The 23,300-nt window shown below is 40.3% G+C and overlaps 1 protein-coding gene across 1 annotated transcript in view; it reads left to right on the forward strand.

Moving 5' to 3' along the window:
* Positions 1 to 23,300, forward strand: part of LOC146690102 (contactin-associated protein-like 5) — a 139,864-nt gene that overhangs the window by 17,793 nt on the left and 98,771 nt on the right. Inside the window, exons 2-3 of the mRNA XM_085434936.1 lie at positions 13,857 to 13,967; positions 17,925 to 18,118. Coding sequence (XP_085291062.1) covers positions 13,857 to 13,967; positions 17,925 to 18,118 — 305 coding nt within the window. The remainder of the gene's footprint in view (positions 1 to 13,856; positions 13,968 to 17,924; positions 18,119 to 23,300) is intronic.

The following is a 23,300-nucleotide window of genomic DNA, read 5'->3' on the forward strand; positions in this document are numbered from 1 at the left end:
GTGACAACTTACCCCGCTCTCCCCTAATAATCAGTAATATAATCAGTAATATAATCACTAATAAAATACGCTGTACAGACTGAACTAAAGCACAAAACAGTCTTTGCTCTGTCTTCTTACATCAATATGAGGCGAGACAAAAACTGCTCTGGTGTCTCTGTGGTGTGTCTTCATGTTTATGAGGTTTTGTGCACGTTTGTATTTTTTATTACATATTTTATATGAATTAATGTGTAAGATAGTGCTACTAAAGCCTCAAACTAAATATGGTGGACAGCAGCATCAGCAAACAGTCAAATTTGAAGATGAATTAACATTTCAGGTATCTAACAGTGATTCTTGAGATAAGAGACAAAACATGTCCGGCGGATAAAACCCAATTTTGTGGTTAAAAATATGCATACAAGTGTTAACCAACTGCCTAAAAGACAAACTGTGATTTTGCATTTTTTATACATGTATATTTATTTGAAATGGTACAACACATCACCAGTACCTTAAAAATCCACTGTCCACAAGCAGGTGTGATGATATTAAAATACAGAAAAAAATTAAGAGTAATGTAAAATTAAACATCATGGCTCTCGTCACTGAGTATTTAAGTAAATACCTTTTATAATATCAAAATATGACATTGAAATTTTATTTTTACACATTTTTTAAGTGATTAAAATCGTGTCCAGAGTTTTTGTCAACACCGTCAGATTTTTTTAAAAGTACAAAAAAATCAGGAATTATTGTGGGCAGCTTACACTCTGAGGACCCCTTTACCACTTCCTGTTTGATGCACATGCCATGAGGTCACTGCTGTGATAATTGTTTTATTTCATTTATTTCTTTCTGATAAACTCTGTGTCACAGCATAGTGCGTCAACACTGTAAAAACAGCTTCATTCAGGAGGCTTGTAGAGGCGTAAGCAGCTGATGAAAAACAAGATGGCTTCTGTCAGATGTCAACACCATCAACACCATTTTGTCTGACGGTGTGGACCCTTTTTCTAATGGTGTTGACAAATGTCACAAAAGTGTCCTGTTCACCATTTATATTAAGTTATTTTTACTAATATTTCAGTCATATTGCTTCTTGTGTATTTTACTGATATTTCTGCTTCACAGATGTGTCAAATATCAAATTTGTCTTATCTTGAATCTCATTGTTTATGTTTACATTATTAATCCTGTAGGAACATGCTTAGTCCTCTGCATTTGACCCATTCACTCAGTGATGCAGTGGGCAGCTACCAATCCAGCATAGCCTCTGTTCGTTGGATTTGAACGCCCAACCTTCCGATCATGTGGCATCTGCTGAGCTAGCTGTGCCTGAGAGCTGATGTATGAATCCTGCTTCCGGGCCCAAACTACTATGTGTTTATTAAGCCTGTTAAAATGTTTTAATGCTTTTTATCTTGTTCTATTACATCTGAACAAGCCCCTAAAAACAGTCAGTGATCACTGTCAGCCTAACCATCAGGAACCCTCATGTTAACCTTTATCAAGTGGAAAAAAGTTAGCATTCATCCTCCAGCTTCACTGTGTTTATGTTATGCTAACATAGCTGTGTCGCTAGCAACCAATTAGCACATCACTATATACCAGCTAGCCCAACTTCAGTAACCCTACAAACATCACTGTTGGAAGTGATAGCAGAGCTGGCGTATCATGTTCAGGTGGAAACAATCTAACTTTAACTCTGTTAAATTTCATATATTCTGTTTTCATGGATGCCTGGATGTTACACCTGGTAGAGCCACACTGATCATTTAATTAAAGATGAAAGAATTTAGACAGTTTGTGACTCTCAGTGATGCTGCAGAGCTCCTGTGACTTTGGGATCTGCAGCCGAGTTTGGACCTGGAAACGGCTAATGACATCAGACATAAAGACCGGATAGCATCTCTATTGCTTGATGCATAATTGTGTTGTGAATATTCATCCTTAATCTGTATAAATGCACATGCTTCAGAAAAATTATAGTAATTACAAAATGGTACATTTCAGGCTAGAATAGCAAAGGGGAAGCTGTCAGAGGAACGAAAGAGAAGGAACAGGGAGGATCAAAAAAGAAGGAGAGAAAACATTAACAGTCAGCCTGAGTTGAAGAAAGAGTTTCTCATAAAGGGAAAGATGGAGAAAGAGAATGAAAGAGGGAAAAATAAAGAACACCAGTGATCTGAAAGGAAGAGAAAAAAGTCAGAAGAGAAGGTTTTGGAAACAAGCACAGAGACAAAAGGAGAGAAAGTCCAGCAGCGTCTAAACACAACCACAGAGAACTTTAGGAATCAGGAGCAGGCGGCTGCTTGGTGAACGATTAAGATGCAGAACTTGACGTGTGCAAAAACAGAATTGTTATGATGCGTCTTGTGATATTACAAAGGTTGTTAAGGTTTAATGGTCATTTTGAAAGAAATAATATCTTGTTTTCTACTCGTGTGTCACCACCGTCAGCACCTTGTCAACTCCATAATATGGAGTTTTTTTTATTTTTCTCTTTTGGAGAACCATACAGTTTCCTCTCTCATGATCTTCCAATAAAAATACTTAATTTTCTCAATAAATGCTGCCAAATATGATTGTTTCTTATAGAGATTAAATACAAGCTTCTGAAAATATGTATGACTGTAACTCTAATAACAAAATCTTACTTTTAAATGTGGTATAAACATCTGTGCATAAACAGTAGAACAGCAAAGCTGCTAATAGTCAAAAAAGCTGAAACAACTTCATTTAAAATATATATTTTTGCATTTCTTTGTGTCTGACGGTGTTGACAAAAACCTTGCAATTCTCCAGCAAAAACATAATTTATTAAAAAATGTTACACCTGGAGACCAAAACATGGTGCGACAGCCACAACTTTGTGTAACAATTATATGTAAATGTGTTTTGGAAAATGAAAACCTGTTTTGTCCCTAATCTCAGGAATCACTGATAAAAATGTGCTTTTAATTTAAACGTCAGTAGCTTTAATGTTCTGTTTGCTGAGTGAAATAATGGCAGTAGATGGAAATAGCTATAAATTCTCTTCACATTGGAGGTGATTGAACAGTTGGTTGGATTAAAAACTCCCCCCAGCTTCTTTGCAGCAAAGGTTTTACTGGTGACCCAGTTCATTGTGCCTGCCAGTGTCCAGCTTGCATCTTGCGTCCTGCAGCAATGTAGTGGAAAGTCTGCTCAATGGTGGACCTGTGCACCTGTGAGCAGAGCCTCCGTGCTGCCCGTTAGGCCGGCCTTTGGTGGGATTTTGGAAGTGTACCACTTTTTCTAGCTGTCGACAGCACAGACTTGGTCATCCATGACAGCTTCTCCTCATTTTCTTCATCACCATCTATCTTCAGGTCCCTGAGGAATTTTTAGAGGGGGACCATCTTCCTGATGTATTCCCAGATGCTCCATGTTCCATCCCAGATTGTTCCCCTGGCTAATCCTCGCCCTCCTCTTTGCTCAAAGGGCCTCGAGATGTTGGCTGGAGACCTCCATGCAGTGTGAGGAACTTTCTGTCTTGACATCAGTGGCATCTTGTAACCGTTCGGCCACGCTCACAGTCCGAGTGACATCCTAATGTCATCCATGAAAAGCAGGTGGATGATGGTCCCTCCACTCCTAAATCTACATCTGTACCCACACGCAGTGATGAGCTGGTGTCGGGGGTGGAGGCCAGTGTAACACTGTTCATTTTGTTGACCAATCATTTCCATCATAGTTTTCATCAGCGGCCTTCTTACTCTGACAAAAACAAACTAATGCACGAGGACAGAAACTATGATGACATGCTCTGACTCTTTCATTAATGAACAACAACGAGATGAAATTATTATTTCCATCCAATCAGACCAATTACAGTGTGGCCGATTCGTCAGCTCGTTGTGCAGTAAGGTTAGACAATCTGCCTCTGGGAAACGCACAACTGGCTCTTCTGCTCAGTGTTTCTAATGCGTGAAAATGTCAGAGCTTGGAAGGAAGAGCAGACATGTGGACACATTTTGTATTTGATGTTTTTTAACCATAAAAAACCTGAAAGACTGTTACACTTAAATTTGAGTTAACCAAATAAAATGTAGATTTAATGATAAACTAGAACAATCTAGATATAAAACTAAATGATGTGACTAAATCAAACTCTGTCACTGAACAACAGCACAGAGAGTCACCTTGGTATGTTTTGATGATGACCTCCAGTGTTTTCTTCCACAGTCCCGTGGAGCTCCTGATGAATGTTCTTAGACCACTATTAGTCCTGCACAGTGCCAAGCTTTCCCACATACGTGTGTGTGGCCCGGAGCCACAGTCTGTCCAGGCAGGGCCAAGCTTAGTCTGGTTCCCAGATGTTCTTCCAGCATTGCTTAAATCCAGCTGTGGGCGGGTCTGCCCTTCTGTTTCATTTCCATGTCTACAGCCTGAGCTGCGAGCCTCAGTTATCTTGTTTGACCTCTTTCATGATGATGTCTCTCATGAGTGCTTTCTACACCTCAGTTAACCCTGCTAACATCCATGTGGGCTCCCCTCATTTTGGCTTCCAGCTTTCTTCTCCACAGGGGGGCTTCCTCTGCATGCATCCTTGGTCCTATATGGTTTCATAGCATCTATGAGTTCAATGGTTTCAGTGATAGTGGCAGTGGGAATAGTGGGTAGAACACTGCTTACATCTGAAAGCATCTGCTCAGAGTCGTGCTCCTGGCTGGGTGGCTACCTCGAGTTTGGCCACACACATTTCTTTCACCCCAGTAGAAACATCTGTCATTTCAGGAGGCGGGGCATCATCTAGTTCATTTACACTGCTCTGTTACACCAGTGCTGGACCATTGTGTTCATACTGCTTACTGTTACACACTGTAGCCTCTGGGTCTCCAGCTGTAATAGTAGCTGTCTGCTGTTGATGTTATTTTAATGGGCTACCAGGTACTTATGGGTCAGTCTAAATGTTGGCTTTCTGCTCATCCATGGCTTCAACATGTGTTGCATATGACCGCTCTGATTGGGTTGGCAGGCCTCGTAGCATTCCATCAATCCCATATTGTCGGTCTTTATGCATGTGTGGCTGGTTGCAGTAGGCCTCTTCTCATCAATATGTGCTGATCGGTGAACAAATACACACCTGAATCATCAAAATGCAGTCTTTAAATAACGATTTCATTTACAGTTTGAGACCAGATTGAGGCAGGCCTCCTCACAGGCTCACGTTCTGGGTGTGGATCACTCTGTGGTCACTTCTTTGTGAATGAGGCAGAAACGCTGCTGTTTGAACGCGTGCCATAAACAGGAGATTATGGAGGTGATTCATTAGCTTAGCTTTCCAGTTAAGGTGACATTGAACGTGTTTCTCCATTAATGCACTAAATATGTATCGTCATGATTCAGTATTATTATTATTGATGTTATCATTATGATTTGACTCATGTTAAATACACAAATGTGCATGCACACAGCTCTGCACTCTAAAAACAATGAGTTCTGAGAGCAGCAATACTGAAACAGACTGAGTCACCAGAACAGAATAGAATAGAAGAGAATAGAGGAGAACAGAATAGAACAGAACAGAATAGACCAGAATAGAATAGAAGAGAATAGAACAGAATAGAATACAACAGAATAGAACAGAATAGAATACAACAGAATAGAATAGACCAGAATAGAATAGAATAGAACAGAATAGAATACAACAGAATAGAATACAACAGAACAGAATAGAATAGAGGAGAATAGAAGAGAATAGAATAGAACAGAATAGAACAGAATAGAATAGAACAGAATAGAATACAACAGAAGAGAATAGAAGAGAATAGAATAGAACAGAATAGAATACAATAGAATAGAATAGAACAGAATAGAATACAACAGAACAGAATAGAAGAGAAGAGAATAGAAGAGAATAAAATAGAACAGAATAGTATACAACAGAATAGAAGAGAATAGAATAGAACAGAATAGAATACAACAGAAGAGAATAGAATAGAACAGAATAGAATAGAACAGAATAGAATAGAAGAGAATAGAATAGAACAAAATAGAATAGAACAGAATACAACAGAATACAACAGAACAGAATAGAATAGAACAGAATAAAACAGAATAGAATAGAACAGAATAGAATAAAACAGAACAGAATAGAACAGAACAGAATAGAAGAGAATAGAATAGAATAGAATACAACAGAACAGAATAGAAGAGAATAGAATAGAACAGAATAGAACAGAACCGAATAGAACAGAATAGAATAGAACAGAACAGAACAGAATAGAACAGAATGGAACAGAACAGAATAGAATAGAGGAGAATAGAAGAGAATAGAACAGAACAGAATAGAACAGAATAGAATAGAACAGAATAGAATACAACAGAAAAGAACAGAATAGAATACAACAGAACAGAATAGAATACAACAGAACAGAAGAGAAGAGAATAGAATAGAACAGAATAAAACAGAATAGAATAGAACAGAATAGAATAAAACAGAACAGAATAGAACAGAATAGAATAGAATACAACAGAACAGAATAGAAGAGAATAGAATAGAACAGAATAGAACAGAACCGAATAGAACAGAATAGAACAGAATAGAATAGAACAGAACAGAACAGAATAGAACAGAATAGAACAGAACAGAATAGAATAGAGGAGAATAGAGAAGAAAATAGAACAGAACAGAATAGAACAGAATAGAATAGAACAGAATAGAATACAACAGAAAAGAACAGAATAGAATACAATAGAACAGAAGAGAATAGAAGAGAATAGAATAGAACAGAATAGAATACAACAGAATAGAACAGAATAGAATACAACAGAACAGAATAGAAGAGAAGAGAATAGAAGAGAATAAAATAGAACAGAATAGAATACAACAGAATAGAAGAGAATAGAATACAACAGAATAGAATACAACAGAAGAGAATAGAATAGAACAGAATAGAATAGAACAAAATAGAATAGAACAGAATACAACAGAATACAACAGAACAGAATAGAATAGAACAGAATAAAACAGAATAGAATAGAACAGAATAGAACAGAATAGAATAAAACAGAACAGAACCGAATAGAACAGAATAAAACAGAATAGAATAGAACAGAATAGAACAGAATAGAATAAAACAGAACAGAACCGAATAGAACAGAATAGAATAGAATACAACAGAACAGAATAGAAGAGAATAGAATAGAACAGAATAGAACAGAACCGAATAGAACCGAATAGAATACAACAGAATAGAATAGAACAGAATAGAATACAACAGAACAGAATAGAAGAGAAGAGAATAGAAGAGAATAAAATAGAACAGAATAGAATACAACAGAATAGAATACAACAGAATAGAAGAGAATAGAATAGAACAGAATAGAATACAACAGAATAGAATACAACAGAAGAGAATAGAATAGAATACAATAGAATAGAACAGAATAGAATAGAACAGAATACAACAGAATACAACAGAATACAACAGAACAGAATAGAATAGAACAGAATAAAACAGAATAGAATAGAACAGAATAGAATAGAACAGAATAGAATAAAACAGAACAGAATAGAAGCGAATAGAATAGAACAGAATAGAATACAACAGAATAGAACAGAATAGAATACAACAGAACAGAATAGAATAGAAGAGAATAGAATAGAACAGAATAGAATACAACAGAATAGAACAGAATAGAATACAACAGAACAGAATAGAATACAACAGAATAGAATAGAATACAACAGAATAGAATACAACAGAAGAGAATAGAAGAGAATAGAAGAGAAGAGAAGAGAATAGAACAGAATAGAATAGAACAAAATAGAATAGAACAGAATAGAATAGAATACAACAGAACAGAATAGAATAGAAGAGAACAGAATAGAATAGAACAGAATAGAATACAACAGAACAGAATAGAATAGAACAGAATAGAATAAAACAGAACAGAATAGAAGAGAATAGAATAGAACAGAATAGAATACAACAGAATAGAACAGAATAGAATACAACAGAACAGAATAGAAGAGAATAGAAGAGAATAGAATAGAACAGAATAGAATACAACAGAATAGAACAGAATAGAATACAACAGAACAGAATAGAATAGAACAGAACAGAATAAAATAGAACAGAATAGAACAGAATAGAATAGAATACAACAGAACAGAATAGAAGAGAATAGAATAGAACAGAATAGAACAGAACAGAATAGAAGAGAATAGAAGAGAATAGAACAGAATAGAATAGAACAGAAGAGAATAGAAGAGAACAGAACAGAATAGAACAGAACAGAACAGAACAGAACAGAATAGAATAGAATGCTTTATTGTCACTATGCACATGTGCAATGATATACAGTAGTATAGGTCTCAAGAAAAAAAGTAAAAACAGCTGATAAATTGTTCTACTTATCTGCTTGTGGTCACTAGTTACAGCAGCCAGCATCATTCATCCCTGTATGGAGCTGTGCTCCTGTTTTTTTTTTCTTTATACTACAACCATGAAATGAACTCCCTGTTTAGAGTTTGGGATTCCTGGTTCGCAGCGTGTGGATCGTAGCAGGCGTGGGCAAGTCATTTCCCCACGGGGCCACATGAGAAACTGGGTCCGTCGTGGTGGTTCGCACCAATAAGTTGAATCAGTTTTGCTGCATAGTAATTTGATCAGTTTTATACTGCTACAGGCAGTAAAAATATGAAATGCAACCTTTGTCACTGTTTAATCAACATTGCCATTGTGCGTCATGTCCCCTGCTGTCTGAGCGTGCAGTTGCCTCTCCCTTTCATGGAGTGCATTGCTGCCATCTCTGCTGTGATGTCAAACTCTTTTTGTTAACCTATGATAAGCAACTGAGCCATGGTGTGGGCAGCTCTCGCCCAGAGTGAGGAGAAAAAGTCCAAATCATTTGTTTTTCAGCTGAAGCTCCATCGATCCATCTTTTTATGGTTCGTCTGCAAAGGGGAAGATTCTCAAAGGCTTCTGTTGTCTCAGGGCGTGTCAGCAGAGCAGAGTCCACCAAACACTCTTTGGTAAACTCCCCCTGAGAATTTTGTTTGGCAATCACAAAGCTGGTCTCAAGTGCTCCATCTCTGGCTGTGTAAATCTTTATAAAAACTCTGCTTTTCCTTTTAAAGCTTTGCTTGCAAATCTTCAAATGTCCATTCGTGCTCAGCACCAGTGCATTGCTGTATTTCTCTGGTGATTCAAATTATAATCCTTAAACGCAGCGATCGGCTCTCAGCACACAGCTTTGCCTCTGACGGTCAGGAAATACTTACAAGTTCACATCAAGAAATACTTTTTTTTTCAGGTGCAGCACAACATAACATTGGTTCCACCACATTTCCAGTGAAGCTGCTTTCACTTGTATATATGTACATGCATACATTTAACAACAAAGGAAATGGTACCTTCAAAATAAAAGAAATAACGTTGTATTGTGATTTCCCTCAAAATCTCAATAAACAATGAGCTCGTGTTTGACACACAGTGTTTCTAAGACTGTTTGGTTGATATACTTGTGTTTGAATTTCCCACCGACCCCACGTAGGCCAGTCAGGGGCAAGGAAGGATCGAGGGGTTGTAAATGCCCAGGACGGGATTATCAGGTTGACACTGTGGCAGTCTGACATGGAAAGAAGAAAAATAAAATGATATAAATGAAAAAGAAAGGAAATAGTTTCCAGATGTGTATAATAATAATGATATGAATGTTTATTGTAGTAAAAATCACAGGGCTTGGACCACAGGCTGAAGCTCAATCATAGAAATGGACAAAAACTCTTTAGATTGTTGGTGAAACATGATTTACTGTACAGACAAAGTAACCATGTTTGAACAGGGATATGAATGAAAAAGACTATTAAGTCTTCTCTATAACTTAAATACAATTCAAAATAATTTGGTTTTCTATTAAAATATCTTTGGGTGAAATGAAGACCTTTCAGATATGAAGAAATGCAAACTTTGGCTGTAATTCCACTAATAAACCAGTTTTGTTTGTGGTGATGTCCTGAGCTGTGGAAAGAATAAAACAGACATCGGTGGAGGCCTTCTGCTGGATGGTGTCACTGAGAAAAGCTGCTTAAATAAATATGCACTGCTTAACACACTGAGGATTTAAGTGACTCGGAGGCAGAGTTGGGGTATCATAGTGAGGCTGAAGCAGGGGAAGTGTGTGGGCTCCACAGGGCCCTGCTTTAGCTTTAGCGTGGCACCACACTGGAGCTCCAGCTCCGCCTGGATGTTTACAGGTGCTTTTTACAGATCAGCGGCAGGTGGATTACTGAGCAGTTTGCACTGTTGAGGCTCCTCCTTCACTTTCCTCATGCAGCTTGAAAAATTCATTGAGCATTTTTTGACTTAGCCATCGCACCTCAGTATGATAGGACCCAGAGGGCGAGTGGGGATCTAAACCAGTGGCCTTGAGGAAGCTAACCGAGTGTTGGCCGGCTCATTAAATGTTCAATATTCAGGGATTTACTGCATAGTGTTTCCTGGTTTATGATGCAGTGATTGGACGTCTCTCTCTGCATCTTTTCATCGTGCATCACACCCACTCTGTCTGTTGTTAGTATCATAAGTTTGTCCAAAGGCAGTTTCATGTCTTTTGTACATTTCAAAGATCTATTTTCCTGTGCTCCTTCCATGCATTGATTGAATCCTCAAAAGTTCCTGTTTAACACATAAAGTGGATGAAAATGACCAACTGTGAAGCATCAGTCCGTGCTCTTATCCACAGCAAGGGTGTGTGTGATGAAGCCTTTCCATCAACTGTGCTTTTAAGTGGCACGCTCACGCACACCATCAGCAGCAGTGATGGTGTGCGTGAGCTCAGGCAAACGTTTGAAAATGTCAGAGCACGAGACGTCGCTGCCGAGCCGACTTCGATATCTCGTCTGCCTGTAAAACCTTCGCTGCAGCTTCACTTCAGTGTGTTGTAGGATCAGACGACTCTTCTGTCTCCCGTAACTGTTGCTGTGTATTTTGTGCACTCGTCCTGATGTTTTGTCACACGGTGCCGTCTTATGTTATATTGTTTAACTACGACCACATTAGCTCTACAAACAAAGCACACAGGTTTACCAGCAGCGTCTGCATCCCACCATGTTTTGGTCATTTCTTTTAGGGGTTTGCTTTAATTGAGTGAACTCAGACTTGCATCCATCTGCTTGGCCCTGACTGGTCGAAGTGGACAGGGGAAAGAAGTGATTGGTGCTTGCAGGGACACCGACTGCTGCGCTGCATTATGGGGTTTGTAGTATGACTGGTGTGGGTGCCACATACCCCCTAGCCATTAATAATTGAAATATGAAATTATGTTGTGGGGTAGAGGTAACTGTATTGTGGGCTAAATGTGGCCCGTGGGCCTCGAGTTTGACACGTCTGACTTAGACCTTGGAGGGTTAAGTGGAAAAAGCCTTTTATTATGATAAATGCACAGTAAATGAAATGCATTTGTCAGAGAGCTAAGCACTTACTGCTATTGCTCATCAAAATTGTGTATGCAAAAAGTTATTTTCATCATTTTTGGACAGCTGGTAATACAGCGAGTAATGGAGCAAGACGCCCTGTTAGCCGCTGGACGAGAGCACCTGCTCACAAAATGAAAAAGACCAAGTAGTGCCTGGTTTCTTTACTAAAACAATGCTTTTTGTTGCTGCACCCATTGTGTAAGATGACACTTGTTGTTACCACTGACAACTAGGTGTGTTGGTGAATGAGCCAGGATGGAAAGCTTTCAGATTCCCACGTTTAAAGACATTTAGTGAGTGTGTCTGGGATGAAAAGCATTGTTTCTGTAGGAATGTAGGAATATTGTAAAGCACTGAGCTAAGAATAAATGTCCTTTAAAAACAAACAAAACTTACATCATAACCAAAAGTGCACCCTTCATTTTTCTCTAAAGTCTTTAGAGGATGAAAAATTAAAAATCCAGCGGATGCACATTCCTGTTTAAGTATTGTGGTCAGAGATGCTCGTTCATCGTGGTAATGAGTGTGAAGGTCAGTTTGGGGACATTAAACCAAATCTTCTTTGGGTCGTATGTATATATATATTTGCCTTTATGTCTTCTCTGATCCCTGTGTGGATCAGAGAAGAACCCGGTTCTGCTGTTTTCCACCCTGGAACCAGAATGGCTTAAAGAAAACATTAAATCTAAAATAACTATATGATTGACGGCTGTGGTTAGTGTACAGTATGTAAGCCTCTGCCCTGAACTGCAGTTGGAAACACTGCACATGTGTAAATATTTCAAGTGTTCACAGAAAATGGCACTTTCAGCCTGTGAGTATCAACACTACTCAGCTCTGCGTTGGTCTGCACAGAAACACATCATCGTAGCACTTCTGTGAATGCGGCCGACGACGATCGGTTTGTGGCAGTTGATGTAATTTTGATTTCAAGAGAGATTAAACGTTCCTTCTCTGCTCACACTTGTTTGGATGTGTTTATAGTCAGGGTTCATTTGGCTATAAAATTCGAGCGTCTGAGCCTTACATGGAGATTGTGAGTCAGCTTCAGAGGATTTTCAGTTATCCCAAGCCATGGAGCAGCTTTGCAGACAAATTATCCTCCATCCATAAGTCTCCCTGACTGACAGCTGGGCATTTGGCTCGGGACCAAAACCTGTAAACAACAGCAGAGTCTGTGAGATGCACAATTTGCACACGGAGAAACTTTCTGTGCACTCACACAGCACTTCACATCACCTGCCAATTTGAGAACATGTGTCAGAATATCAAAGTATCGTTGGTTTGTCTCACATCTTCAAAGCTGTCAAGGTTTCATTGTGAATGTGAGGACTGAACGACGGAGCAGAGCAATTGACTGGGCTTTTAAAGTTCTGTGCTCCTTCAGAGCAGAGCTACTGTTGAAGAAAGGATGGATACAGATGGAAAGAAAGGTGAGTTATTTAGTGGGAATCCAGCAGGATCAAGGAGACTTTTGATAGATGAAGACAAACAGGGTTGCATAATATCCCCAGTTCTCGTGGTGGAGTTAAGATGCCAAGCCGCTGCTCTTACTTCCCAAACGAACATGTGCAAATGTGCTGCAGCTCAGCCATAACTTAAGTCTTGGACAAAACAGCGTGATCCACTTTAGTCACACTTGAAATCAGGATTAGAAAAATCTCTTGGCAAGTGATCTGAGAGAAGTCAAATCAGGTCAGTCGAAATTCAGTGGGACACCCGAAAAGAGAGCGAGCTCATGCTGTCAATTCTGCTGTGCTGTTTTCAACCAGATGGATAGCCAATTGCAGCTCCAGATGTGCTTCGAATCCATCTGAGCACAAAGGAGGATGACATCCAAAAACAAAAGGGCCTCCCTCTCACTCTGAAGAGCGAGTGCCACACTGATTGAAAGAGTGAAGGGATAATTGCAATCAGGCCAGTGCCAGTTTTCATTACGTCCTCAGCCGCGGGTCTTAATGCAGCCCTGCACTCCAGCAAAGCAAGCCTTGGAAAAGAGGCTGTTGTTGTGGCGAGCCGGGTGGATCAGATGAAGACAGAACCGACAGCTTTAGATCACTGGACTCTTAATCTGCTCCTGTCTGTCGGATGTGATGTAATCTCACAATGTGGGATTAAAAAGAGCACGCACAAACACAAAAGGAGCCCCGCCGTTTTCTGTGCAGCTTTCGAGGGTCACTGCAGGGGTTAATAGACTGTTTGAGGCATCTGAGGAGTGAGGCAGCCGTGTTATTTTCTCTCTAATTCTCGCTTTAAAACTTCTCTATTGACAGGCGGAGGCACGCTTTAACCTGAAATGTTTAACTTTGCGTTATCCATTTTCCATTATTACAGCCTGATCTATAGGCATGGCAAGCTGGAAAGTACACATACGATGTCGCAGACGCAGCATCTGAATTGGTCTTTTGTCTTTTATTCCCAGATAATTGTAACGGCCCTCTGGTATCGGCGCTGCCCCATTCATCCTTTCAGAGCTCCTCTGAGTCCTCCGTCAGCTATGCTGCCTACAACGCCAAGCTCAACAGAAGAGATGGTGAGTACAGTGAATGTTCCTGCATTATTCAGTGTTTCTAAATGCTTGTAGTTAACAATAACCATAGAGGTAACAGAGCAGAAAACACTCAGCTGAAGTGTTTTTATAGTGGGTTTATGGGTTGTTTTGGAAGGCACAGACAAATAAGCTCTTAAGACTTTCTGAATCTATCACATGCAGCAATATAAAGGGGTCTGTTTACCTATTTGGAGGAGATGGCCCCTCTATTGGAAGCAGTGATGAGTGGGCCGAGAAATTCAACAGCCACAGTCGCCATGGCAACTCGAATAGAATAGAATAGAATAGCCTTTATTGTCATTGTACAGAGTACAACGAAATTGGAGTGCCACTCCCTTGGTGCAAGTTTCAATAATAAATATAAATGTAAAATATAAAAAGTACAAAAAAAACAATCGTAAGTACTCAAACAATAGTATGTACAATATATACAGGATAGCAGCATTAATATAATGACAGTATGAATAGCAGCATAATATAATGACAGTATGAATAGCAGCATAATATAATGACAGTGACGGTATGGAATAGGTTCAATTGTTTTTGTGCTTATTTACTACGGTGATAGCTCTGGGAAAGAAGCTATCCCTGAATCTGTTTGTCCTGGTTTTATGTGACCTGTACCGTCGGCCTGACGGTAATAGTTCAAACAGTTGGTTGCTGGGGTGAGAGTGGTCCTTGATGATATTGCCAGCTCTGCTGAGGTACCGAGAGTTTGCAGTGACCTCCAGGCTGGCAGAGAGCAGCCAGTGATCTTCTGGGCTGTGTCGAGGCACTGACTGGATGTTTTTTGCCACAGACTGTATGTAAAAGCTGTATGTGTGCACTGTGACATCACTCAGTGGTCAGCATTTTGCCGGCCTGCATGTATGTATGTACACGCACACACTAACCAAGCATCAGTAATCATCAACTAACATCAATAGAAACAGCTGTCAGAGGTGGAGCAGGTCACCTGGTCAGAGTGTCCTTGGATTCCCAATGCACTGATCAGAGTGGGAATGTTGGATACAAAGTACTGAAGCATAGGGAAAAAGAGCTGGTATGATCTGGTGTGTGAAGAGGTGAATGAGGCTTGTAGTAGCGCTTTGAGTGGGAATCCATTTACTTTATCCATTAGCAGAATTACTCAACCCTGGAAGAAAAGAGCAGTGTAACTGAACCGTCTGCAAACGTCACCAATAACAATAATAGATGCATTTATAGAGTTGACAATGAATTTTGTGGCCAAACTCAAAGTAGCCAAGAACACAACTCCCCTGGCTCTATCAGATCTACCCAAAGCTCTGCATAGTATCACTGAAACCAGCGAGCCCTGAAACTTCACAAAAAGTAAAGACATTTCTGTTTGGTCAGTTATTTCTTTGTTGTAACACTGCTCGTGTGCAATAAACCATATATGGCATTGGTAAGTCTGTTTGTTTCCCCTAAATGGTGCCATATGGTAATTTGTAAGGTTTGTTTGTTGGCTGAGCAGCAGAGTTGAGCAACAGGACAACAAAGACATAACAGACCAAAATCAAATTTCCCTACTTTCTGTGCTAAGCTAATATGACTGGAAACCAGAATCTGTGTAGCTGGGAAGTTGGTTAGTCAGGCAACTGGTGCAGACGAGTGTCATGAGAGATAGGTCACAGCAAAAAAGAAAATATACACTACATTGCCAAAAGTATTTTGTCACACATCCAAATCACAGAATTCAGGTGTTCCAATCATGGCCACAGGTGTGTAACATCAAGCACCTAGGCATGCAGACTGCTGCTACAAACATTTGTGAAACAATGGTGATTTCCATAGGTGCCACCTGTGCAACTATTCCAGTCGTCAAATTTCCTCACGACTAAATATTCCACAGTCGACTATTAATGGAACTTTAAGTGGAAGCAACTGGGAACAGCAGCAGCTCAGCCACAAAGTGGTCGTTCATGTGCAATCACAGAGGGGGGGCAGCGAATGCTGAGGAGCATAGTGCACAGAGGTTGCCAACTTTCTGCAGAGCCAATTTCTACAGACCTCCAAACTTGATGTGGGCTTCAGATTAGCTCAAGAAGCATACAAACTGCACCCACAAGCCTTAATCACCTGGGCCAAAGCAAAGTATTGGATGCAGTGGTATAACTACGCCACCACTGGACTGTACAGCAAGTGGAGACATGCTCTCTGGAGTGATAAATGATGCTTCTCCATCTGACAATCTGTTTCGCCTTATTACTTTTGTACTACCAAATAATTCAAGATGTATAGAAGTTTATGGAAAAAGAGGCCGTATTCTCCCTTCGTCTATGACCTCAGTAAACACCTGACTAATGTGCATGTTCATCCTTTCATTTTACGTCAGTGGTCTGAATTTCTAGTTGCAAGTCAATTCTTATTGAATACAACATTAAATATAATTCGTAAGTTATTAAGGCCGTTACACACTAAACGTGTGCAAAATGACGCAGACCTGCCCTGTAACCTCTACACACACTGAATGTTGCATTTTTGCAGAAATTTGTCCCTCAAAAACATCCACTGTGTAAAAACTAAAGCAAGTGGGCATCAGGCCATAATGAGTCCTGATGTTTCTGAACAAGAAAGGTAACAAAAAGCTGCGTCACAGATGCGTTCGTACATTTTTCAGGATGGTAGTGGTGCCTATTTGAAGTCTTCTTAGCAGAGCAGTATAAAACTGCCAATCAAAAATAAATATGTAAATTATTGAATTAAATTTGTTAACTCTTATTAAAAACTTAGTTTATAAAAGATGATTTTTCAGTACAAGTTAAAAATGTAAATTTAAGACCAGAGTGCTGACACAGCCAGCATCTCCTTTCAGTGCTTCTGAGCAGCCGCTATATTAATTCATGCATCGAATAGTGTCAGCCAAGAAAAACAATTATCCCTAAAAAACAACCACATATCTTTGCTACAGCTGAACTGGGCATAGACCTCCACTGTTAGCCTGCAGCGGGCCCAAATGTAGGCAGAGGGCTGAAACAGAAGAGGCCGAAGGCACGTTGTGAAAGCAGTAAAAACAATTACCAGACAGGAAGTTAAACCCAGATAAAACTACATAAAAGGAGAAATAAACAGCAATCATGATGGGAGCAAGGAGACACTCAACAGTGAAACATTAATGGTTGAAGTCAGATGGGACACAGAATACAAGAAAAATGGAGGAAACTAAACCATGAATAACGAAACAGGGACTGAAGCTGACTTATTGGTTCTGAAAACCAAGAACTGAGAACCGACACCAGAACTGCAAAGACTAGAAAACTGTATAGAACGGAAACGTTCATAGAAACTAAACAGGAGCCAGAACCACAACCGTATAATAACAACTGAGGCTAAACAATGATAGGATGGAAAGACATGAAAACAGGAACCAAATGTAAAAAGAAACAAACAGTAAAATATGAAAAATCCAAACAGAAACTCACAACAACACAACACTAACATGTCTTACATCTGGGCTCTCATCAGCTCTGTGGGGCAGGTCAACCACCCCGCCTGCCATAACCACACTCTCTGTGCAGCTCTGTGGGTCCGGGGCAGGCGCCCCTCATCGTTCCATCATCACAGGAAAATGGCAAAGGAAGAGCTGTGGCTACGTTTTGGTTTAATTCTGAATGTGATGCAGAAAGCTGCTCTATCTTTAACTCGCCCCTCAGTCATCCCACTTTTCCGTTCCACTGAACTTAAGCCTTTCAGGTAAAATAAAGCTGCCGGTGAATAAAAAGCATTGGGCTCTTTATTGGAACTTTGAACATACTGCATATACAGTGCATAAAATGAATCAGTTGTTTTCCACAGAAACAGGGGCTTTCACTGTGGCTGCTGGAGTGGAACTTAGCCTTGAAGCCTTTCACATAAACTCCTCGCACGTACACATCAAGACTTGTTGACAGAGTGCATGTGTCAGACCCTCTGCCTGTATTTTCTGCTCTTCCTCAGGTGCAGGAGGTTGGTCTCCAATGGTAACTGACCAAGAGCCCTGGCTCCAGGTGGACCTCAGGGAGCAGATGGAGGTGACTGCTGTAGCCACACAGGGACGCTATGACAGCTGGGACTGGGTCAGCAGTTACCTGCTGCTCTACAGTGACACAGGCCGGGCTTGGAAACAGTACAGACATGAGGATGGCGTAGGGGTCAGTATTTTTTATCCGCTTTCTCCACCTACCTACCTTCAGTTTGTTACTGACTTAAAGCTGATACAACAGTACAGCTGTATTATTGTAGGGTCTTTACCTTTCGACATAAAGCACCTTCAGATGACGCTTGTTGAGATTTTAATTGAGTTGAATTGAAACCAGCTAGCCAACAACTAATATGATCAGTCGAAGGGAAAAAGTGTAAGGCCTATTCTGGAATGTTGATGGATAGGTCAACGGTTGGGAAATATGCCTATATGCTTCCTTAATGAGTTTGGAGTTAAATAGCTTTCAGACTGGAAGCTGAGCAAAAAGCTAGCCAGGATCCAAAGGTCACTAATTAACTTGTGTATGTGACCCATAAAGAAACAAGCAGCAATATCAAGTTTAGTTTTGAAACAAATACACACCGGAGGCATTTCTGGGCTTAGGGAACACTGTCTCTGTTTTAGGCTAGTGGAAGAAGTTTGCCTTCCAGGCTTTCTGCCAGAGTTTCTGTCAGAGAGATCGCAGGAAACCAGCAGAGACAGAATAAAGAGCAATGAAGTCTACTGATTCAGCAGGTTGAGCTGGATGAATTGGAGAGAATGAGTGTTTTACCAAGCGGACAGGGCTGTAGGTCCAGCTGTGCTGTGCTTTTAAGCCTGTGACAGAACCCTATGAGGTCGAGGTCATCACTGACTATGACCTTAGTGTTTAGATTAAATATGTCACAGGTTAAATCATCAGTTAGGTTAACAGCCTACATGTTTTATAGATCGTTCACCTGTTTGCAGGGTTGTCACAGAAACCTTCTAATGTGGACATGTAACATCTTTGTCCATTTCATATGTGGCTAAAAGAAAATCTGATTGGCTCGTTGGATGTCACAAGGTTAATCACGTAGCACCACTGCATACTTTTCCAGCACTGGTACGTTCTTAAACACTAACATAGCTATAGTTAGCTATAGTTAGCGTTGTGTCACATGTTTCATTCTCTGTTCATTTCTTGTGTTTTGTGGACCATCTGTTCCTGGCATTGCTGGTCAGTGTCAGTTAACATCCTCGCACTTCTGACACGTTTCAGGTGTGGCTCTGGTGTCAGTCCAGTTTTTTCTTTTTATCCCCTCTGTAATGTCGCAACATATTATGCCGGCCATACATGGATTCAGAGTCTCAGAAAATAGCTCCATGTTGGCACATGCCATTAATTCCTTATTGTGTTTGGCCCAGTTATGTCAAAGACTGTCAGCAAGACGGTGAATGTCTCTCGGAGCGTTTTCTTGTTTGGTAGTCCAATTAGCAGAGAGTGTTGTTGCCTACTGGCGTGGCACTGCTGCAAAGTGATCTTCTCTCTATTGTGTTGAATAAGGGCAATGATGTGTGGCAGTGAACAATATGTCTAGTTCTGTTTTAAATGATATATCTTTCTTCAAATACTTAAATATTTATTATCTACAATGCTCTTAAATGACCGTCCTGGACACTTTCAACATCAAACTTTCCTCCAGCAGCCCTTTGCACAGTACATAGTATTCAGTGATACGTTGTTACTATGTGGCACAGTAATGGTTAGCTCTCACAGAAAGAAGGTTCCTGGTTGTCCAGGCCTTTATGTGTTTTTACGGCCTTTATGTGTAAAATCCAACTTCTGAATTGGCCACGAACTCAAAGTCAGTGATAAGAGCAGGTGCTCCATGTGTGTAGAATAAATGTGCTTGTAGTGTGAAGCCCTTTCAGTAAGACCAGACCACAGCGATGTAGAGTGTGAGTGACATAGCCTCAAAGTTATATCTGATTATTTCAAGAAAATCTGAAATAGTGATATTTCTGATAATAAAGAAAGGAGTAGTACAACGACATGTTGGGCCTTCTTCAAAACCTCTGAGGTGTTTGAGCTCTGTTGGAGCTCTGTGTCTATGTGCACACCCAGGAGCTAGAACCTGGACAGCCTTTCCACACACTCCCCATTGATGCTGATGGGCTGCAGCTTGGACTTCCTCCTTCTGACGTCGACTACCAGCTCTTTCATCTTTGGTGATATTGAGGTCCAGGTTGTTGTCAGCACACCAATCTGACAGCCTCTGATCCTCAGCTCTGTATGCTGTCTCATCACCCCAAGGGATGAGCCCCACCACGTTGGTATCATCTGTGAACTAATATAGAGAAAATGCCAGTAATCCCAGCAATCAGACAGCCTTCAAGCACTTGGCAACAGTAGGAAGGAAAAACTCCCTTTAAACATGAAGAAACCTGGCAGAACCATGCTGAACGAGGCCCAGCCATCTGCCTTGACTGTTTTTGGTTGATTATAGGGAGACAAATAAAAAGATGCACTATAACAATAACAAATAATAACCTATTTATTTATTTATTTAGGACGGTGCATGTTAATGAACATAAATGTAAAAAAAAATTACATGAATGTAAACATGCCAGATTATAGCCAAAGGCTAATTTCCATCTGTTGTCCTTAAACATAAAAAATAGACATAATAATAAATTCCATGTCGTCAACCCTCTGAGATCTGGGTCATTACAGGTGTTTACCCTCCAGAGTACTGTGAGTACAAGCTAAAGAGCACCAGGGCTCACAAAATCGCTAGCCCGACGTCCCGGGGCTAGCGATTTTGCCAGTCAGGCTACCAAAATCTATCTCTGCCCTGCCCGTCGGGCTATCGTAGGAAGGAACAATATATGTCAATGCTTTTGCATTCTTTCGGAAATGTAGCTGGGTAATTATGTCATTGGCATCGGTGAGCCACTGTCAATATGTGACATATTGAAATCGCGTTTGAATTTGCGCTTGTTTTTTGCTTTCACTTTGCAATCGCGCGAACTGTGTATAGAGAGCGACAGCACTGATCTGTGAGTGATGATCATTTGCGCACCAATTCCTCTGACATCGTCTTATTAATCGTTAGCTTACTATGCAAACATGACAAGTGAAATCTCCCGCAGCTTAAACATGTGAGAGGTTGATCGCGCAGAATCGCTGAGCGTTATGTGAGTGTGTGTAAAAGCAGCAGGATATATATTTGACTACGATGACCTGGATGACTGAGAACCTTCACAGACAGATATATATTTTAGTTCTGCTGAGCCAAATAAGACAGGTCAGGGTGAAGAAGTGACAGCCAAAGAAAAGCTTACCACAAAACGGAGAAGTTATGACAAATCAGACTATAAGGCAAAAAGAAAGTGCAGCTTTATGGTTTCATGGACAAAAGAATTTCTGTGGCTGGAATATGACGAGCTAAATAACCAGGGCTGCACATAAGTGGTCCGCAGGTGCGCATTCGCTGTCAAAATAAAAAACGCGCACAAGATAAGAAGTTGCAACGCGTGTTTGTGTACATAAGATTTTCAGGAGGAGGACAGACATTTGTTTAGAACTCTTAAAGATGTCGAAGACGCTCCTTTAAGCAATTACTTTGGTGTTCCTCCAAACAAATGTCAGGAGTCCGAACCACAAAAGAAGCGCGTATTCTCGGAAAAGTGGTTGCAGGAGGTGAGCTGGCTTCAAACAAATGATGAACGCACAGAGATGTGGTGCAAAATCCCACTCTAGGACAAAAACAGCTTTTTATATGGACGCAAACGCGCGCTGCAACTTCTTATCTGGTGCGTCTTTTATTTTGACAGCGAATGCGCACATGCGGACCACTTATGTGCACCCGTGTAAATAACATAATGTTCTGCCGGCTGTGTTGTTGGTTTTCTCTCGATTTCTGAGTCGACAAGCGCCTTTGTTACTGGGACCAGTCATTTTAAGAAAGGCCCCATTAGAACCCATGAGAAATGCAAGAAATGCATTATTGCTGTCTGCAGTATCTTTCCCAGAACAAACACCAATTGCAAATAACATACTAAAAATAAACCTGAAAATCTGTTTAGAACAGCTACTATGTTGCAAAGAGTGAACGACCACTGGCACAATGCAGCAGTCTGTGCAAACTTCAAAAAGCAAACGGCCTCGGTCTTGGTTCCACTGCGAGCCCTGAGCACCAGTTATTATCTCCATCTTGTAAGTCAGCAGTGAGTATTATAAGCTACTCACAGTGGGTTGCTGTGATGTCTTTATTTCTAGAAAAAAGTTGTTACATTTATGATTGAATAGAGATTTCGACACAAATCTCTCGTTTTCTACTCTCAGACTGTAGCAGAGCACCTTTGGTTGATTCAGAGTTTAGCAACTAATACTGTCTTATCTAGTTCATGGGCTTAGTTTAGACCCCCAGTTTGTCTACTGTATAATTACATATTAGCAATCTACCTGAGGTGACCAAAGTAGGAATACTGTTCATTCTTTATGAAAACTATCTGAAAATGAGGATTTAGATCAGAATTGAGCATCAAGCCTGAGTGTTACACATGATGGAAACAAGAAGACAAACTGAACAGATCCACATTAAAGAAACCGTCAAAATGATCACAACAAACAGCCCAAACAGCTTTTAACTCTTCATTATGGAACAAATAGTACTTAGACTGAAATTAGCCTGTTTTATTGTCCCCCAAAGAAGAAGCTTATTGCGCTGTTACTGAGACTTAACGCCGTAGATTAAATGTACCCTTTGGAAAAAACTGCTGCAAACTTTATGGGAAGATTCATTTGTTGATGTGAACAAAACAACACAGCCAGTTTTTAATTAGTGCTGAAAAAGGAAAAAGAAGTTCACGGTTCCTGAAAAATAATATCACATATGGTGTATGCACAGTGATGTGCAATATGCTTTTAAACAGCACACAGCTTTTTCCACTCACTGTCACTTCTCATCTCATTGTGCCAGGAAAAATGGGAGAAGCTGCTGTGCAGTGAGAAGACAAGGCAATATGCATAAACATTACTGACATGACCTGCAGCTATCACTCTGTATAACTGAGTCATGAAAGAGGAAATGGAGGTGCTGAATTCCTTTCAAAATTTCAGAGATCCAAATAGCACTCAACCCAGGCATGCAGCGCCGTAGTCTGCCACAGCAGCCAAAACAGACGACATCCTCTGAAACTTGGCAGGCGTTTGAAGCAGGCATGAATAGCCTTTATATTTGCTGATGTGTATTAAATGCAGACTCGCGCAGACACTCCCAGCTCCTTTTCGGCGTCCGTATGAAGGATGAATAGCAGTGATTAGCAGCCAATTTGTCTGCAGTCTCTGGTGAAATTTTCACCCAGGCTGACTAACTGCAGCTTTC

Source organism: Copadichromis virginalis, linkage group LG16, assembly GCF_057382275.1.
Source record: "Copadichromis virginalis isolate Kocher_CV1m ecotype Utaka linkage group LG16, C_Virginalis_male_GT1.1, whole genome shotgun sequence".
NCBI lineage: Eukaryota > Metazoa > Chordata > Actinopteri > Cichliformes > Cichlidae > Copadichromis > Copadichromis virginalis.